The following is a 19908-nucleotide window of genomic DNA, read 5'->3' on the forward strand; positions in this document are numbered from 1 at the left end:
TTGTGGTGTGTGACCATTGATAGTCACTTCTCAGCATTGCTCTGTATCAAGGAGGGGTTGACTCAAGTGTGTATTTATGAGTAAAGTGTATTTGCACACACATGCACACAGTCTGGTGTTTGTGTGTTCAAGATTGTGTTGTTTTCTGAAGAGCGCTTGTGATGAAGCTGATCATGGTGTGTGTGTGTGTGTGTTTGTCCACACAGGAGGAATGCCAGCTCCTGAGCCGAGCCCAGTGACGGAGGAGGGGCTTCTGCTGACCATCTGCAACAGTTCAACTGGCCGCAACATGGAGGCTGACAACACGGCCAACAACATCCTGGCCTCCGTCAAGGAGCAGGTAGTGTTTCTTTCGTTCACACCATGCAAAGAGCCCATTAATTGAAGTGACATTATTGAACGCATAATTGTCTGGTGACTCACACATTGTATTGAGAAGAAATCCACTGTGTGAAGTATGTAGACTTTTATTGTTCTTCCTGCGCAGTAGTGTCAGACACCCTGTTGTCACTTTATTCATACAACTTTTAGTAGGTTGTCATGTCTCTGGTTGTGGGATGATTTTAGTTTAAAGCGTGGACTTTTGTTTACTTTAATGTCTTAAAGTGGAATAAGTTTGACGAGAAGCTTTTGGTTGTTTAATGCCTGCAGTCATGGCCGTTATGGCCTGGCTTGCGTCAATGGACAACCAGGAAGATCATCTCTAGCAGGGTTTGTGAGCGCATAGTGGGACATGCCCTCGGACTCACTCCCTCTCTGTGACTCATCCACACTGCCTTCTGTTAAACACACACACACACACATATGCACACACTCCTCTGCTCTCTGGCTTCGTTCCAGCCCTCCTTATTCCTGAGAATTCAGCACAGGGCAAACTAGGCTAAAGAGATGTTGTCTATTATTAATTATATTAATTCCCCTCTGGGACATCTCGCATACCTCTTTCCCCCCCAGAATGACACTTAAGTTGAGCTACAGTTTCTAATAAATACCAGAGAAGGCAATTCATTTATTGGAAATAGCCCACGGACGTCCCATTTAGGATTAGCAGGAAAGTGGGTATTGTTTACATGAGTAGGGAAGGAAGGAAGGAGGGAAGGAAAGGGGGAGCACCTGTCGATGTCACTTCCTTCCCTAGAGTATTCCTTAGCAGCTTGTCCGGTTAGAGCAGATATCCATGCAGGCAAGCAGGAAGAGCGAGTCGCCTGCCTGAGCTGTTGCTTTTAGAGGGACTGGCTGGAAACATGCAGTCGAGGCTGTACAAAGATCGTTCTCCTCAGTGTTTAAGTTGGAGAGGCAAACCAAAGGGTGAGTGCGAGTGAAAAGATGGAGGTCAGAGACGAGGCTCGCGTGAGTGTGTTTTTCTCCCTCTGTGCTGTCGCGTGAGATTCTCCTGTTATTGTTGAGAGGCAGACCTTCGAGGGATCCCGCTGTCGGTGTAAACATGCAGGTCTGCCGTGGTCGTGGTTAGGGCTGGGGCTTAGCATGACTGAGTGTTTGGTAAGTGTCGACTCTATCGCTCGACTATCTTGTATTTTTCCCCTGTTTCTGCCTTTTTTATTGGCTGATTTCCATCCCTCCTCTTGTGTTGTTCACTCCTCGTCTCACTCCTTTTTTTCTTTGTCTCTCTTTCCAAACTTCTTTTTCTGTCACTGCCGTAGTTACAGCTGCGCAGGCTTTGCCAAGATGCCCAAACAAGGACAGATTCGCCAACATATTTTGATTGCATTCTCCTTTTGTGTTCATTTGCGTAGACTTAAGTCTTCTCTCTGTGTTTCCTGCGGTATTTACTACGAACACGCCCCAGTCTTTTTGCCATTAATTTGAGGATTTGGTCCTGTCGTGCTGCAGTTGCTGGTTTTTCGAGTCCTGTCTTTGCTCTGTGCCTCTTTTTAAAAGCACTGATCCACCATCAGGATGACACATCCATTATGGTTTATTACAGACCCCATTTACATGTCAATGTGTTTCTTCTTGCTGGACTGCACAACTTGCTTTGAAGAATCACACGTGCTTTTTTCAAAGCCCGACTTAATCACAAAACCTAAAACTGTATTGTAATTTAAAATGAACTGTACAAATTTCCCCTCTTCAGTATTTATTATCTTATTCAAATTTTAATTTAACCGAAGGGGTTGTTTCAAGGATTATCTGAGACCTAGTTTTTTTTATCTGTTTCATCTTTAGTGTAATTGAAGCAGTGGGAGGCGGCGGCACTCATCCAGTCTTTTGTGTGGATTCGGCGGCAACCACATCGTCATTGTGTGTCTTGTCGATGTGTTTTACTTTTTATTATTACGAAAACCACAGATGTCTTCTGTCATTATTGACATTTTTAAAATGAGTTTTGTTGTACATTTCTGTTCTTGATATTTTCTTATTAAATTAAAGAACTCATCATCTCTGCATGTTTTTTCTTCTCATTCTGTAAGCAGCATAATTATTATGAATTGCAGCAGGAAACATAAAACCTGATTTTTTTTATTTATTTATTTTTTTAAAGGTGTTTTAAATCACTTTAACTTGCCTTTAAAAACTGCGACAGTTTTGCAAAACTCTGTCAAAGAAATTACTCTGAATTAATTTGAATTTTGATTTAAATTTCATCCCTTCAGTCAAGCCCCAAAAATGTGTGATATATTGCCAAGTAACTCTGAATCTGTTCTGGAGGTGCATGGTGGCACAGCACCTTATGCAGACAGTTTAATTTGTCACTGATCTGTGCTTTTGTAAAGAGCTGACAGTAACAGAATAATTTTGGTAGGCATAAATTAGCAACTCCGTTTACATCTCAACTAAAATGCTGCTGGAAATATGCAAATAACAAGTCGAGTGTATATGAATGTTAAACGAGCAATGAGGTTAAGCTGTAAAATTAAGTCAGGATTTTCTATGTCTCTTTATCTATCAACAACTTTCCAAGGTGTGATTTATAAGACCGCATGAAAAGCTCTTCAATGACTGATGACAAAATTTATTGTCTTTAATCAGAATAGAACACCCAATATCAAATAGGTCTCGCAATGACGGGGAGACGCATGGTTGTCGGATTTTCCGTGTTTTGTATATTTTAATTGAATCATATTAAGCGCCTCTTCTTCAGTTATTGCACTTTTGCTAAAGCCTTATAATGAAGCAGTGCTTTTAAATGTCTGCATCAAGTATTACAGTACAATAATGAACCTCCACTGGTAGTAACTAGACACATTGTGATAATGAAATGAAGGGATACATATTCAAATCTGCATCAGCATCAATATTGGCTGAAACAAGCATATGCAGTGATTGACCATGCAGATGAGGGAAAAGGAACTTCTCTCCCAAACCCTCTTTTTTAAATTAATAATTATTTCAGGCTCTTCGTGTGAACAACGCAGTGCAACAACATAAATGTAGTGTATTCTTGATTTAGGTTTTGACCAATCTGTTGCTGCATTAAAATAGTAACACTATAATTGTAATTCCTATTGATTTACCTAGTTGTTTATTATTTTAATATTAGATCAAACAAAAATAATAAATCTATATCTATGTTTTTATTTGTAATGATTTTTGATTTTCTTTACAAAAACAATGTTGTTGCTGATGTTGCCTTACACAAAAACTGATCTCAGCCACTTCCACATAGTGAGGCAAACCTCTTAATTAAACACCGGTATCGGATCGGCCCATTACCAAAGCACAGGTATCAGTATCGAGATTGAAAACGTCGCATCACTGCATCCCTGCTAATGTGTGCCATTATCTCCATATTTAAATGATGATCACGTCCCCCTTCTCTATGGCAGCAGCTTTTTCACCCCACCTTGTGAGGTCGTGAGGAACAACTATGAACTTGTTTGTCCTCATATGAACTAGTTTGTTTCGAGCATAACGGGCCGTACCATCTGAATCAGCTGAGGAACTGTTCAAACTGGGTCCCGCATCCTGCAGACAGCTTTTTAATTTGAGTTGTTCAGCTCCTGCTTGTTTGTGTAGGTACGAGTTCAGTGTAGCGTTCCCTGAATGTTGATGGTCGCATTCAATCAAGTGGCTATTAACCACTTGGCCATCAGCAGTTTACAACTGTTTGATGAATAAAATGGTTGACCGCATCTTGTCTGAGCCAACACTGTGTATTTACACGCATATAAAAATGCCATGTCGCCGCCTGATTAGAAATGCTCTCTCCAGCGATTTAGTATTCGGTGTGAAGAACGGACGTTTACAAAGTCAGAAACTTTTACATTTGGCATTTTCTTTCCTGTCTGGTTGAAGTACTTTGCACCAGCAGAACAACTAACAATTTGCATCAGTTGAAATGAACAAAGGTCATAGATGGATGTTGACGGGTATGAAATGTAATACGAACTTGAATGTGTGGAGAGGCTTTTCGAATGTTTCTTACAGACCGATCGGCAAGATAATTGGCTTGAAATACGTTTTTGACAGGGATAATGTTTGAGATGATGTGACCGGTCTATGGTATGTTTCTAGCCAAACAATATGCAGGTTCAAGTGAGTGCTTTTTCAAACCTCATTCGGTAACTCACAATGGGAAGCGCCTCCAGGTGTGACCCATCACAGAAGCTCCATTGTCATGAAATTTATGAAGGCTGGGACAAAAACAGACTTTGCAACACATCTTTAAGCCAGGTTGAGAAGCCAAGTCATTTGCTGCTTCTTCTGCTGCTTTCAAATGTACAACACATGGAAGTCTCTTTTTTGCAAACTCACAAAGAAAAGGAAAGTTTGACTTCCCTCTCATGGGCAAGAGCTCTCTACTACAAAGGAAACACATTATTACTGCGAGAGAATACTTATTTGTGAAAGCCTTTCTGGCATTTCCATTCAGGTGTTCTCATGCTCAAATGTAAATGCACATAAAGTAGCATATAGATGAAACCTTTTCGAGGTTGTTGGAGTATCATGACGGATGCATTCGGCACCCTATTCAACAGCCTTTTGAGAGCGAGCCAAATTCAGTTTTGAAACGAGCATATAGGGCCTTTAGCTTGGCTAGGAAGAGCCTCTTGGCAGCCACCGAGCATCAATGAGCGTGAGGTCAGGCCTTTAAAGAGCATGTCAGTGATCACTCTGCTCTCATCTCCGCTACCTACCGCATCTCCCAGGAGAGGAGCAGCTGCGTGAAATTTGATTTCATCCTCACCAAGCACTACTTAATGTACACACACAGATCTTCAATGGCTTCTCCGTGTTCCTATTTTAGTTGTGTTTGTGTTACAGCATCAATCGGCTGGGGAAACTGAAAGAGGAATGTATGGATGGTGCTGACAAGAGAGAAATCTCTCTGTGTAGTTGGCGTATTAAGGGTTATTAATGTAAGCCTTCAAATATCAAGGCTTTTTCGCAAGAAAGCTGCACATTTGCAAGGACTCGACATATGAAGCGGTATCCCTCAGCAACTTTCTGTTTTGAGATGAACCGTTTTTACCTTGATAAAAACAGCTGGCTGATGTCCAGAAACAACAGCAGTGACAGGCGTCATCCAGAGTGATGAAAGAAGCTTTGTTTTTGTTGTCGACATTCATCAGCTGCACATTTGCCACATTTTGTGCGGCTGGAAAGCACCTTTTTAAAAGTGTTTATAGCAAATGTTGTCTGTAATTTATAGTGTTTTTCTTCTTCTTAAAAACACACAATTCAAATAAGTAAATACGTTTGATATTTTATAGATTCTAACAAATCTTGTCATTAGTAGTTTTTAAAGATGTATTATAAGCTGTCTAGAGATATTGTAAAAAGGTCATAATTAATCTAATATCTATTTATGTTTTTGTGAAAACATCTCATTCAAACAACTGGATTTATTCAAGTTTCTCACCAAAAACGACATTTTACGAGATTACATTTGATCCCATAATGTTATAAGTTACCTTTACCCAATCCTTTTGTTCACTGATCAGAGCCTGAACGCATCATAATGTAACCAAACGGATCCTTCGTTCCTTGGCCATTATCGGTGCTGCCACGGTTACCAGCTCTCCTGCTGATTTAAACACGGATTGGTTGTTTACATTGTCACCATCAGAGATCAACGACTAGAATGTCATGATGGCATAATTACTGAATATCGGCAGACTTGTTTACAGCATTATGAGTTTCAGACGGGAGCAGAAGAGGAAGTTTATTTAGGGGTTTATCCTTTTCGTTTCGTGGAGAAATCTATCCTCAAACACAAGTCTGGTGTCAAATTAGTCCTTGCGCTGGGAAGCAGATAATGCGCTGGGAAGCAGATAATTTTCTAATATCAAGATTGCGGTTTGTTACCCATGGAAACGCGGTGTTTTAGTGTCCTCCTCTTCCTCCCCCATAATGGGGCTTTGCCCTCAGAGTGATGCTGTTATTAGCCGTGCCTGGACATGCCTTCATGTACCACACTACTGGTTAAAAAAAAAAAAAGGGCCTCTTAGGCGTGCCGCACTATGGTGTTTCAACACAGTGCCTTCCAGAAAACACCACAGTGGAATTTTCCCACTTTGTTGGAGTCCATTACACATGAAAAATCTGTCTGCCTCCAGCTTCTCGCTGGCAAACTGGAGCTACACTCTGTGACCCCGTTTTCATCCGAATCAGGCGCACAGGCAGACTCTTTGCAAAGCCGATGGGCTGACCTTGCTTTGAGTGCAACAACTCCAGCACCCTCTTCAAGGCTTGATGAGCTGGCTGAAATATTAGCCTCTTGTGATACCAGTGCAAGCCTCCATAACGTTTCAATGAAGCCAAAGTCATCTTTGTCTAAGTGACCCAGCTTAAGGACTTAATTGTCGGGTCGGGGCAAAGCTTCAAGACAGTGTTTTTTTTTTTGTGCCATTTATGCAATTCCCTGCCATAAGCACAGCAGAAAGGTTGAATTCTCTCTGCAGGCGATAGTGTCTATTCCACTTCCATAGCAGAAATAAGGACTCTAATTACAATCGACTAGTGATTTTCTCCTCTCCTCGGGGTCTTATCTGCCTTCCTCTCCCTAGCGCCGCCTCTTTGACACGAGCAAGGAGAAATCTAGAGGCATAAGCATTCTGGCCTCGATTATAGTCATAAAAATGGAAGCACTGGCTCCGAGCAATTACCCCATGGGGGAGCAGAACAAGTATGCGACGAAAAAAGAGTGAGACCGATTTGAGAGGGGAGGGATACAGGTGAAGGAGAGTGCTCAGATATACAGAGGAAAGACAAAACGCTCAGATACAGAGGGGGGGGAGGGGGCACAGAGGGTGGTGAGTGAAGGGAAAAGGACAAAAGAGAGCATGAGCATGATGGAGAGAGGCAGAGTCAGAGAGGCTGTCACCTGTGAATGGTGCTCTAAAGCGCTGTGGCAGGCAGGAGGCTGTCAATGCGGAGGAAAACAGAAAAGAAGGAAGAGAGGAAGAGGAGATAGATGTGACATGGTGTCAAAGGAGGGGTGTGTGTGTGTGTGTGTGTGTGTGTGTGTGTGGCACAGCGCTGTCGTTTTGAACCCAGCCCTGGGAGATCTCCCCCCAGCTAGCCTGTTAATCCTCATCACCGTCACTGTCATCATCATCATCATCATCATTATCACGATAATCAGCGCCACAGTCAACAGCACACACAGAGGACCCGGTCACCGGGGAGCAGGAGCTGTGCTCAGGAAGTTGGAAGCAGTGTAAAATGCTGCTGGGCTGTCCTTGGACTGGCATACGTCCACTGAGGAAGTTTTAGGAACTTCACCGGGTGAATCACCAATGAGGTTTATGGCTCCATTTCGTCCTCTGCCCAAACATCTCTCAGATGAGTTTCTCTAAATGACTGATCCTGAGGTAATTGCACAAGTCACTGCAGTCTTTGTTCACTATACAGCAACCACCAGATTGACAGTCCCTATATTGCTTACGCTCTTCATTTTGGCCCAGAGCAATGTTCTTTTGTGTCTTGTGACACGACAGTGTTGATCTCTCAGTGGAATTGTCCGTTCACAGGTCTACATGAATTACACTGCATTGGCTGTGTGATTGCACTGCTGCAGCATTTTGTTTTTTTTGTTCCAGTGGAGGAGATACAGATAGCCCTTTTTTTCCTGAGTTACCCCTTTTTACTGTCTGCCACTATGCCGTGGCATTATTATCAACAGCATCACCTAAGAGCTTTTGTTGAGGTTCAACAGCTTATAGCTACACAAAGCGACAGTTTACTTTTGTAATTTGCAGCTGTAAATCCTGTGTTTGAATTCAGTCTTTTACACTTGCGCTAACAGCACCAATGATAAGAGGATGTTGTGAGACTAGAAAGCGTTGTTTAGACGCCTGTGTGTGACGAACATGACCCCACACAATAGGCAGGTGCCACATGCACTTGAAGCCACGTTTCATATAGGAGTCAAGGATTTTTTGTGTCCATTGATTTAACAGAAGAAATTTAATTTATTTTAAATGATGCCACATATTGCTTATTGACTCTACTAGTAATGCTGCATAAATTGTCTTTTAAGGTGTAATTATGTCTGGCTTTGAATGCTAATGAGGAAGAAATGCAAAGGCACTTACTCTGAAGGTTTAACTGTGAGGGAGAAGAACACCATCCAGCCTTTGCGTTTAGCCCTGTTTCCAACATGTTCCTTTTTGACCAAACCAGTCACACCTCGCTTACTTTTGTTCAATCAACACATTTTAAGATTATCGTTGGATTTGTTGAGAACTGTTTCTTGTGTTCTCGCCCTCGCAGTCTCTCCTCCATGTCTTTGTTATTGACGCTCTTTCTTTCGTTGTCAATCTCTGGCAAGTGCTGGCTGCTGTACTTGCTCACGCTCATGACAGCTCCTTTTATTTAGCATTCACCACACAAATGACAGTTTCTATAATGTCATTTTAATTATCAAGCCAAATTATAATTTCCTTTTCATGCTCAAATATATGGAAAAACAATGTTCTCTGGTCTTACTCCTCCGTGTCGGCAACATGTTTTATCTCAAATGCCACCAACATGAAATAATTTTTGGAGTGATGAGGTCTGGTGAACAATGTTTTAGTCACTGCTTTTTTTTTTATAGAGTGCACCAACTAACAATTTAACACGTCTTCCAGTGAGTAATCTGAGTACTCCAGATTACGTCTAATTCGTCATGTTTCTTTGGTGCAATGCTTTAAACTCCATGTTGGAGTTGGAGATCATCCTTAAAATGTGTTTTTGTCATACCACTTGACACTACTTTCTTTTTTGTTTTTTAGCTTAGCTTTTATTTTTTAAAGATAAAGTTACAATTGACAAAGAAATTTCAGCACAGGATCAATGGAATACACTGTATTTTAGTGACCACTGAATCATAAGCAGCTAAAATGTACTTGTACAATATGGAGGTCAATGTGGAGTGACTCATTATTGGACATGGGAAGCCAGCAGTAAATCAATTTTCCAACAGTATTCATCCTGCTTTTACTTTAAATTCCACATCTGTATACAACTGCAGTATGTCAATTTTCTCTCAATAGAAGGACTTACAATATAATTTTAGCTGCTGCTCTGCGGATTCCCTGCAGTAAATGCTCGTAATGCAGCATTAGAAATCCTGGCAGAAATGATGTTCTATTGTAAACTTGCTTTTCCATTATCTGAGAGTGAATGATGATTTGCATTTCTGTTTGTGGCCTCTAGTCACATTATCAGCTTATACAGTACAAAAGCCCTGGTGCAGCTTTGGGTGCTGAAGCAATTTTCTCCCTCTGAATCACCTATCACTGCTGTACTCTCTTACCTCTGCAAGCCACTTTGCAGTATTTTTAAATGTCTTTCTATCCAATGTGGTTATTATAATTCTGCTATGGTGGCATGCCGCTGCAGCCAGTTTCCTCAAACCTTAGTATTTTAACGAGGTGACTTTGTGGCAGTTTTTGTAAGTAATTGCACTGCGTGGTTCCTTCAGGTCTGGTCACACTGCCTGTTCTGAGGCCTGTTCTTTTCGCTCACCCCTCAGGCCTGCTTTTCTGTCCCTGCTGCTGCAGAAACGCCTTTTAACCTCTGCTGTCATTCTCCCACTGCGCTACAGTGGAATGGGTCTGCCACACTGCAGTGAGGATGTAGAGCTGTCAAGCCTCATTGCCACTTAATGAACAAACATATTTCTGGTAGATTCTCATCTTTGGTTAAGAGGAAAAGCCATCCGCACCAGTTTATGGAAAATGGACCTGAACCTCACAAATGAACATGCAGCCCTGTCTTTACAGGCCCAATTCCCAGCACCGCCAAAACACACTTTACCACAGATTCACACGGGCGGCACTCAGGCTAACGAGAACTATTACGGATAAGATCTCCAATCTTAATTAATAGTGGGATTTGGGCTCTCACTACTGAGGATTAGGCAGCAATTTCTCTGATGTATTGCTCACAATTATTATTCTGTCACATAAAGGAAGGTGCTGAGTTACCAAGCATAATTTCACGCATCGCTAGCACAGCATTATATCATCCTAATTTATCATATGTGGCATGTATGATGTTGTAGGTTTCTTGTTTTACATACAGGAGGTGAAATGATACATCTGTTCAGTAGGTTGTATGCATGGTGAATCTTGCATGACATTGACATGCATTCCTCTCCAGACATGACAGTAAAAGTGATAGCATCACAGATCTAGGTATAGGTTTTGTGACTATTTTGTATAAATGTAAATATACCTTAGCAACCATACTAGCTACAAATACACTATTAGAAAATGGTTACTCAAAAATCATTAATCAGGACATTTATTCTTTGCAAAGAAGGAACAGAGTCAGAAATGTGACGTAATGCTTAACAAATCGCACATCCTAGACTGCTCCCCGAATGAGCGGAGAGTCTCCCTTATATACAGACAATGCAGTCGCAGAAGCCCTCATGACGTCTTGCACTTATCATGAACCTTCCTTCCGTCATCCCATAGATAGGTTTTAAGCCATAAGAACAACAATGATGTGTATTGTCTTCAGTCCGGAACATACAGATATAGCAGATCACTCGACTCCTAAACTGAGCCTGCTTTTGTGTAAGGGAAAGTTCACACCGGAGTCATAATTATGGGAAAGTTCACCCAGGAGTCACAGGCATCAAATATTTAGAGGAAATCAGTTTTTCTCCAACATACACATACAGTAGTGTTGCATCTGTTTTGGATATACAAAGCTGCAAGCGAGTGGAGTGATTTGGGAAGAGGTGTGGGTGTTGAACTCGTTTGTCTGCCATAAATTTAAGCTGCTCATACTGACAGTTTAAGAAGGAACGCTATATAAGTCAAAATATTTAATGCAATAACCTTTTATTCTGGAAAACTACTTGCAAGGTTGTAGCAGAATGAAATTCCTATATGATAATATTTCATTTTGTCTGAATAGAGAACACCCAAACCGGCCAAACAAAGCATTAGATATGCATTCGAATGTATTGAATAATGTATTGAAGTAAGCAGAAGTACACGCCAAGGTATAAAGCAGGGTACGGTATATGCTGACATACAGTATGTTACATTTTCTGGTTGTCCAATTGAATGAACTGATGAGGAAGTGACGCAATAATTCAAGAGTGGTCTGGTTGACCAAATATTGTGTGAAATATGTTTGAAACATGCATCACTGACGAGTTTGTGTAAGAGTCAGAAGCCTCTCTTTTGGACCACAACAATTCGAAGGAACGTCCTTAATGATTAAATGGTTGTATTCGTGATTGCTAGATTATGCCACGGTACTGACTTTCTGTGGTAAATACAAGTATACTATCAGCAAGGCGATATATTCCAATGTATTATGTCCTTGAGACATCCCTTGAAGGAGACATTTTATTTTCAAGTCGTCGAAGCCCATTCTTATGAATGCAAATTCTCCGTGAATTTCTTTAAATTTGGCACAAATGTTGATTTGGACTCAAGGTTGAACTGATTTAAAATGTGGTGGTACTGACACAAATATCTAAAAGGATAAAATAATGTGATTATTTATTTTTTTACACTGTATATACACCCTGTATATGCACACTGTTAATATTTCAATTGTTGATTAATAATCAATACATGATGGTGTAGTAATTGGTGTAGGTTATGTCAATACATGACATTTGGGGTTTATGTATGTGTAAGCTCCCTCGCTTATCTATGCTGCACCATGTGCTGAACCAGCAGCGGGCAGAAGCCACTTCAGGCATTTCAGATGGGTCTTGTACTGTCAGCATCCATAAAGATGACAAGGGAGCCTGTATATTGGTAGCCGGGTCTGCTGCCATGTGTCATTTGTTTCTTTAGGCCCCATCTAAGGGACACAAGGGGACAGGATCTGATTCAGCTCTGGGACTAAAGGCCGACCAGGCCCAACAGGCTCATTGTAATGTCAAATAAAAGCATTGGAAGCCTTGTTGGTACAGAAAAACCGGCCACCCATTGTTTCTGTCCTCCCTGATCACACTAAGGCTACATCCAGACGACTACGTTTCCATTTTAAAACGCATTTGTTTTGCTACGTTTTTACACTGAGCGTCCACCCTAATCCGGAGATTTAGAGCGCCGAAAACGGAGGAGTTTAAAAACGGACCCGAGGACGGATACGTTTGGAAACTCCGGGGTTACCTCGTTGTGTGGACAGGCATAACCGGATGAGTTTGAAAACGATGACGTAAACACCGCCGTTCGCAACTTGATTGGGTGCCTTTCCCTGATTCCACAGTGAAGTCCACACAGAAACTGTAAACAAACAAAAGTGTCACGGTTTGGGTTTTTGGGGTTTCCTGTTTTATTGTGAAGTCTTTGTCTTGTGTGCCCTCTGTGTTTCTGCACTTCCTCCCCTGTGATTGCCGTGCTTGTCTGTCTGCCCTGTCTCCTGATTGCTCATTCCCTTCACCTGCCCTCATGGTTTCCTCCTGTGTCTAATCACCCACACCTTCCCCTTGTCCCCCTTACACAGGGAGTGTGTTGGTCAAATGTATTGACACATATTCTAGTAGAACTTTGATTTGAATGGCGCTGTTTTGCAAAAGGCTATCACCTTTTGAGATCCTCCTCCTGTCGTCACTGACGTCCTGTCGTTGCTGAATCAGAAACGATGGACACACCTTCCTGAAGAAGTCGGAGAAAATTCACAGAGCTGTGTGCGGCTACGGATGATGTCATGAACCCAGATACCAGGGCGTTTGATGCCTTCATAAGTTATTTCTTCCATGGTTAATGGCGGAAATAAATGGCTCTGTTTCCATGGAGATAAGCCCCCCCCCTCCGGCGCGTCTAGCGTGAATGGCGCAAATAACTACAAAATGATCTGCCGAGTTTGGCGTAAACGCAGCATAATCCCGGTACCGACCAAGGCTGCTGCCCCCACACTCTTTGTAAAAGCATCTGTCCTGCTTAACGGCCATTACTACTGTGCTCCATCTGACTTAGTGGATTGTTACGGCAAATAGATGTCTCCTATTCTGTGTTGGGGCCAAGCATGGAATTAATTACATGGAGTAGAGAGTACTCCTTCTCCATGGCTAATGTGAGGCCCACTTAGGAGTGTGGTCCTTGTCCCTGTTCCATCAGACCAGGGTCCAATTTGGCACATAGCCTCGTGCTACCACACGGTAATTATGGGTATTAGCTAAATCTATTATAGATATATCCTTATTCATCATTGTCTTAATGGGTCATTGGCAAAAAAGAAAGTCTATTGAAATGTGTGTGAGAGGATACGTGCTTTAGAAGGTTTCTTTTTTGCCAAGGAAAGCCTGAGTATGTGATAGTAAAGAGGCACGACAGTAATCCTCGATGCCATCTGAGAGGTCAGTAAACTCAGTATGACGAAAAGGCTGCATTGTTGTTTCATGGTTGACTGTAGGGTCTGAGAGAGTAGGCCATGACCTTTGCTTCGCCACCTGACTCTGCCAGACTCCTCCTTCTAAAAAGGGTCAGCCATCATTACCGATGGAAATTGTGCTCCAAAAAAAAATGTAATTTAATGAAAACAACTAAATAATACACAGTACATAACACAAGCCAATATGACACACAGGGATTCTATAACTGCTGCAATCAATTTGCAACCAATTTGTAAAGCAATCGAAAAAAAGACTTGGAGGACGGAGCTTCATGCAGGAAACTCTCCACAGTAAGAAAACAACCGGGTTGGGCAAGATGCCTGCCCGCTACAGCCTTGGAGCAGCTTTGAATATCACTAGTGACAGAGACTTATACTGCCTTATGGCTGCAACAGATGTCTCTTTCGGCTGGGCTTGATCAATATCACAGACCATCTAATCAGCCAGCTTGAAGGCCAAGCCACTCTTTTTGTGAAGCATCAAGCGAGGCGGAGCTGTTTATTTCTCTCGTGCCTTGCGTTTACAACTGTGTAATGAGAAGTGCCGCATAAGATGAAGACGCTGGACTTGACAGTGTGACACACTGCCAAACAAAACAATTGGATTATGAGCTTAAAAGAGAGAAGGCACAGAAATGGTGGGCCAAGAACAGTGACATTTGCACGAGCAGGAAATCTCTGTCTTCATTTAGATAGTGTTAACTCTCTCTTTTTTCCATAAGCGTCTGCTACATATTCATACATGACTCGCATACAGTAACTATAAGCTTTACTCATGGAGGATTCATTTAATCTTTCAGTTGTATGTATGGCCGTTTGTGTGAGGATGAGTAAAACATTCATTTTTTATGTTAATTTGTATTTGCACCGTATTTGTCCCATTTACTCTCTTCTACAATGGCCCAGTGCTCCCAGACTGATATATATATATATATATATATATATATATAGTGGGAGTGAACTGTATTCAAATATTTGAATGTTCTCTCTTGCTCTCTCTCTTCTTCTTCCTGTTGTCTGTGTGTGTCCATATGGGTTTTACTCCTCTCTTGTCACTTCCACCATATGTTCTCTCTTGCACATTGGTGGCAGAATCACACACTGGAGTAATTCCAGATTAGTATCAAATAGACTGTGTTTGAATCATCTCTCTCTCTCTCTCCTCCCTTGTCACTTCTATTCAATGTCCTCTCTCTTATACCTTGAAGGTCTAGCATTAAGTAATATCCCTTGTTTGCACCGTAAAGTCATCTTATTACTACAGCCCCGTAAATGCATACAAGATACAGGCGTCTTTGTGTGTGTGTGTGTGTGTGTGTGTGTGTGTGTGTGTGTGTGTGTGTGTGAGAGAAATGGTGTCACAATAATTCAATCTAAGTCTCTTTTGGGAAACGGTGGCACTGCCACATTATGCATCACTTAGTAGGGTTCAGTCCTGGGGCGCAGTAAGAATTATGTGCATTTCTTGTGTGTGTGTGTGTGTGTGTGTGTGTGTGTGTGTGTGTGTGTGTGTGTGTGTGTGTGTGTGGGAGAGAGGGAGGGAGAGAGGGAGGGAGAGAGGGAGGGAGAGAGGGAGGGACCAAGAGTTCAGATCGCAAGATTTCTTGCTCAAAGAAAACCGTCCAATTTCTTAAAATGAATGCTGTGTCAAAAGCAGCCCGTGAATTGAATAAGTCCCTCTCCCCTTGACATTCTGCACATTTGTAGCAATACATTTCTGTGTTTTGATTACTGAGCCACATCTGTCTCAAAAAAAGTAAGACTGGGAACAGGAAGGATTGTTTGGAATGAAAAGTTGAAATTGGCAATTTTCATGCGACTAAATCACTCAGAAGGGGGTTATGTGTCACAAAGAGGATTTACGGCTCATTTATTTTTCTAAATAAATCAGCGTTTCGGCCACTCTATCTTTGTTCTCCTCCCGGAGCTGTGATCTGCACTCTGTTAGCTCATTGGTGTGTTTTATGTATCAGGAATAAGCAGGCGTTGTGATGATCCTTGCTATTTCCTCAGGAGTCTGGCCTGTGCTGGGCAATTAAATGATTGGGATAATGATCTGATCGTGAAAATGTAATTGGCGCAATCTTTTTTTGTTCAACCGAGGAGTTACACTGCTTTCTGAAGTGTTTCTCCAATAGCAAGTGACAGCTTAAAGGCCGATTCAATTTGAAAAATGTTGTTATATGGAGCCAAATATCAAGTAATAAGTGAATATTCAGAAGATAATTACATTGACAGAAATGGTTGTTCTAATTATTTCATTAATTAACAGATTATTTTAGCTTATATGGAGAAGCAGCGACAGAAAAGGCATTTTATTTGCCGTGAAGATTATCGGTGATTTGTTAGCTGACACTATTGTTCAGTAAAAATGGGTTTCCACATCAAGATGTGAACATATTCTGTTTTGTCACAATGTTGCAAACCAATACACCTCCACCACTTCAGGAAGGTAAACAATAACTTGTTCCGTACCAGGCTGTCATTTTTTAGTATATGTAATACTACTATGGAAGTTCATTTCACCATCTAGCATCTTGGTCACAAACGTTTTCTTTGGTATGAATAAAGGTCTATCTTATCTTATCTCATTTGCCTCGCAGCACAAGATCTAATCAGAGTTACTCATAGCAGTGCACGGCTATCTCAGCGAGAGGGGAAAGAATGTCATTAAGGAACGAGGACTTAGCAGCTTTCCCTCCCGCATGCTCCCTCTCACTGCAGTTAAGCTTCACACATCAGCAACCAAGGGAGAGGAGAGCAGTGGAGGGTGAAGAGTAGCAGCGTGGGGGAGGGGTGAGCAGAGCATGTCCACAATGTAAAGGGAAATTTCAGTGCACCCTCGGGGAGCATTGAACAGTAGGTGTGAAGAGTAGGCGTGTCTTAGTGTCGTAGAGTGGCCAAACTTCCTCAGAGGTCACAAAAGAAGCTGAGAGTTGGTTTGTGTGTCTGTGTGTGAATGCAGCTCACTATGAATGTAACTGACCATGCTAATGGCCATTACATGGGACAACTAAGGGAGAGCAGGGCGAGGAACCTGCCATCTAGAGTTATGGTGACTGAGTCCTTTTTGGAAGAAAAACATGTGTTGGTGCTGGTTTGAATTTTCTCTTCATACTGCCGTCGTATGGGTGGATAAAAAAGGGATTTCTACAGCCCCTTTTACACTGGTCTAAAACAAAACATCTGGCTTTTAGTGGGAAAGAGTACAATTGGCATTTATTCTTGGGACAAATTACTCTGCAATCATCACAGGTATTTATCGCGATGTGACTTGCATTGTAAATAAAATCAACAGATTTGAACAGACTCTATTCAGACAACAGAAACAAAATCAAACTCATCAAAACCATCTTTTAGTTTTTCCACTGTTCCAACAATCACAAACTCTGGTTTGAGAATTTGGAAAGAAAGACTTAATAAACAACATAATTTAAAAAGGGAAGTATGCTGTAACATTTTCACTGCTTCCGGTGCATCCATGATGAATGTTGAACGTGACACACCAGAATGAAAAAAACTAAACAGACAGGCTTACCCGTCTACTGTCAATGGGAAATTAGTCTATCGCCTGTTTTTAGCATGTTTTCCTGTTTACAAAATCTGCATCTGCGGTCTGATTTGACTGAAAAAGGTGTGTGTGTGTGTGTGTGTGTGTGTGTGTGTGTGTGTGTGTGTGTGTGTGTGTGTGTGTGTGTGAGACACACCATTTTTCTGTGTACTAAAGCCCCTGTGTGTGTCTTATGAGTGTCATGACGCAGTGCTTGGAGCTAGAGAGCTGTGCAAGTAATGGCTTCGCTCAGGCTAGATAATTAGTCAAATGCTGATTTCTACTCGACTCCCATAGGAACAGTGCCACCAAGGCTAAATATCACCCACTGAAGTGGTGCTTATCTCTCTGTGTGGGCTGGGGAAATAGCAGTGGACCATATAGCGGGAGAGTGTGTGTGTGTGTGTGTGTGTGTCTGTGTGTGAGAGAGAAAGAAATAATGTACACGGCCTCTATTTATATTTGGATTTACTTGTCTGAGGTGCCTTAAGCTTCTATTTTGTGTCATCATCAACCTACATGCCATGATGGAGCACAACACTGTAGGAGCTAGCTGTCAAACTGTCAACCTGCCTCCCTCATATTGACTTCACATTCTGTCATTTCAAAGTACATTAAGCTGTCTCTGATGAAAATGTCCCGTGTGTGTGTGTGTGTGTGTGTGTGTGTGTGTGTGTGTGTGTGTGTGTGTGTGTGTGTGTGTGTGTGTGTGTGTGTGTGTGTGCGCGCACAGGAGCTCCAGTTTGAGCGACTAACCAGGGAGCTGGAAGTGGAAAGGCAGATTGTGGCCAATCAGCTGGAAAGATGCAGACTCGGGGCCGAGTCGCCAGGCACTGGTAGCAGCAGGTAATGAGAATATGCACACGCACACACACGCACACATACATACATATAGAGCAACAATCCAACACATGGCGTTTTCATCCTTCACAGCAGTGACCCTATTCCATAGTATAACCTTATGGCAAAGTGATGGAGCGTCCCAGTTTGCGAAAATACGATTGTACTGTAAATCTGAAAACCTCCCCCCCACCTGTCCTGTTATTTAGAAATGGACAGGTTTGCTCCAGTGTTATCGTGGCTTATCAGAAACACAGTCGTAGCAGTTAGCAATTTAAATCTGCAGGATTTTGTCCCGGCTAATCTACTCAAATCACTTTTATGTTAAACCGAAATGAAAATGTAAACAGCTGTCTCTGTCAGCAAAATATTAAGCCTATGTTTATCAGTGACGGAATGTGTGTGTGTGTGTGAATGTGCATGATTGTGGAGTGTTGTTTGCCCAGTGAAGCGCTGCCATCAGTGTGGAAGGAGCTCCTGAGTTTGTTCTGGGAGCTCATTGTCATTTCGTCAGCTCAGAGACTACAAGGCTTCATCATCACACCTCAGTGACCACACATTCTGTCCTGTGGCTCGGGCATGTCAGGCTCATTTGGACGGCTCAATACCACATACAACATCACAATGGGCTTCAGGGAACTCCTCTGATTCTTCAAACACCAATCCTATATTGTCATATGGCTTGGATGTTTACCTAAATTTCTTTTGATAAAGATACAGCAGATGAGGGGATGCACTGATATTCGGGAATGTGATGGCATTGGCCAATAACGGCCTTATGAATGAATACTGGTAGTTCTCCAACATGAACTATGCCGCTAATAAAATGGTTCAGAATAAAACATCAAGGTTGAATATTTAAATACACATAATCTTTAATAATATGTATTTCTGCATTTTTTTCATAAAAGTCATTGCAACATGGTTTGAAATGTTGCATGCATGTTTTGTAACATTCATTCATGCATCACTGTTTTCAGTTGCACTTGATTAAACAAGTAATATGTGGACCATATTTTAGGTGAAGTTAAAATGTAATTCCATCAAGTGTCAAGGGAAATTACAGTTGAGGTTAATAGACTGTGACATTTAAGAGATTGCTTAATGGTCAGATTTTTCAGGCACTATTAATATTATGGTCTTTTCTGTTGCTTTTGCCTATTTGATTCCATTAGGCCACATATTTTAAAAGCCCAGCATAGTGCTCTAGTGCAGTGATTTTCAAGCACTGTGCCGCAGAGGTAGTCAGGTGTGCCGTGGGAAAATGTCCAATTTCACTTAAATCAGTCCAAAAAAATATTATTTAGTTGCCGTCAATAATTTTCCATTGTTAAGCGTCTGAGCCTGCAATATAGTGGCTGGCCTAATAATTAAATACGCCTCCATGCCAGTATGTAGCGCAATAATTACCTACCATATATGCTGTAATATGCTACAATGTGATATTTTTTTACTTTTTTGGTTGTTTGTGTGCCGCAGGATTATTTTATTGTAGAAAATGTGCCGCGGCTCAAAAATGCAAAAATGGTTGAAAGACACTGCTCAAGTGTGTTGATATTTTACCAATGAAACCTATACGCTGGTCACGTTTCATTAGAAAGTATGTATGGTTACATATAACGATATAATGGTCAGACGTTGAATCAAACATAGTCTCTCTAGCCATATTTGAATATGCTCATGAACACATGTGCGTACGTCCCTGATTACTGAGGGATTCCATATTCAACTGGGACATCAATGTAAGCATTGTC

General features: G+C 41.6%; 1 protein-coding gene across 1 annotated transcript in view; it reads left to right on the forward strand.

Moving 5' to 3' along the window:
* The first annotated feature begins 208 nt into the window (after positions 1–208).
* The window catches only part of LOC306747974 (plakophilin-4-like), a 55478-nt gene continuing 35778 nt past the window's right edge, over positions 209–19908 (forward strand). The window contains exons 1-2 of the mRNA XM_079231081.1: positions 209–340; positions 18048–18160. Of these exons, the coding sequence (XP_079087207.1) occupies positions 212–340; positions 18048–18160 (242 nt within the window). The 5' untranslated portion in view covers positions 209–211. The remainder of the gene's footprint in view (positions 341–18047; positions 18161–19908) is intronic.

The sequence above is a fragment of the Taurulus bubalis genome, assembly GCF_910589615.1.
Source record: "Taurulus bubalis genome assembly, chromosome: 15".
In the NCBI taxonomy this organism is placed as follows: domain Eukaryota; kingdom Metazoa; phylum Chordata; class Actinopteri; order Perciformes; family Cottidae; genus Taurulus; species Taurulus bubalis.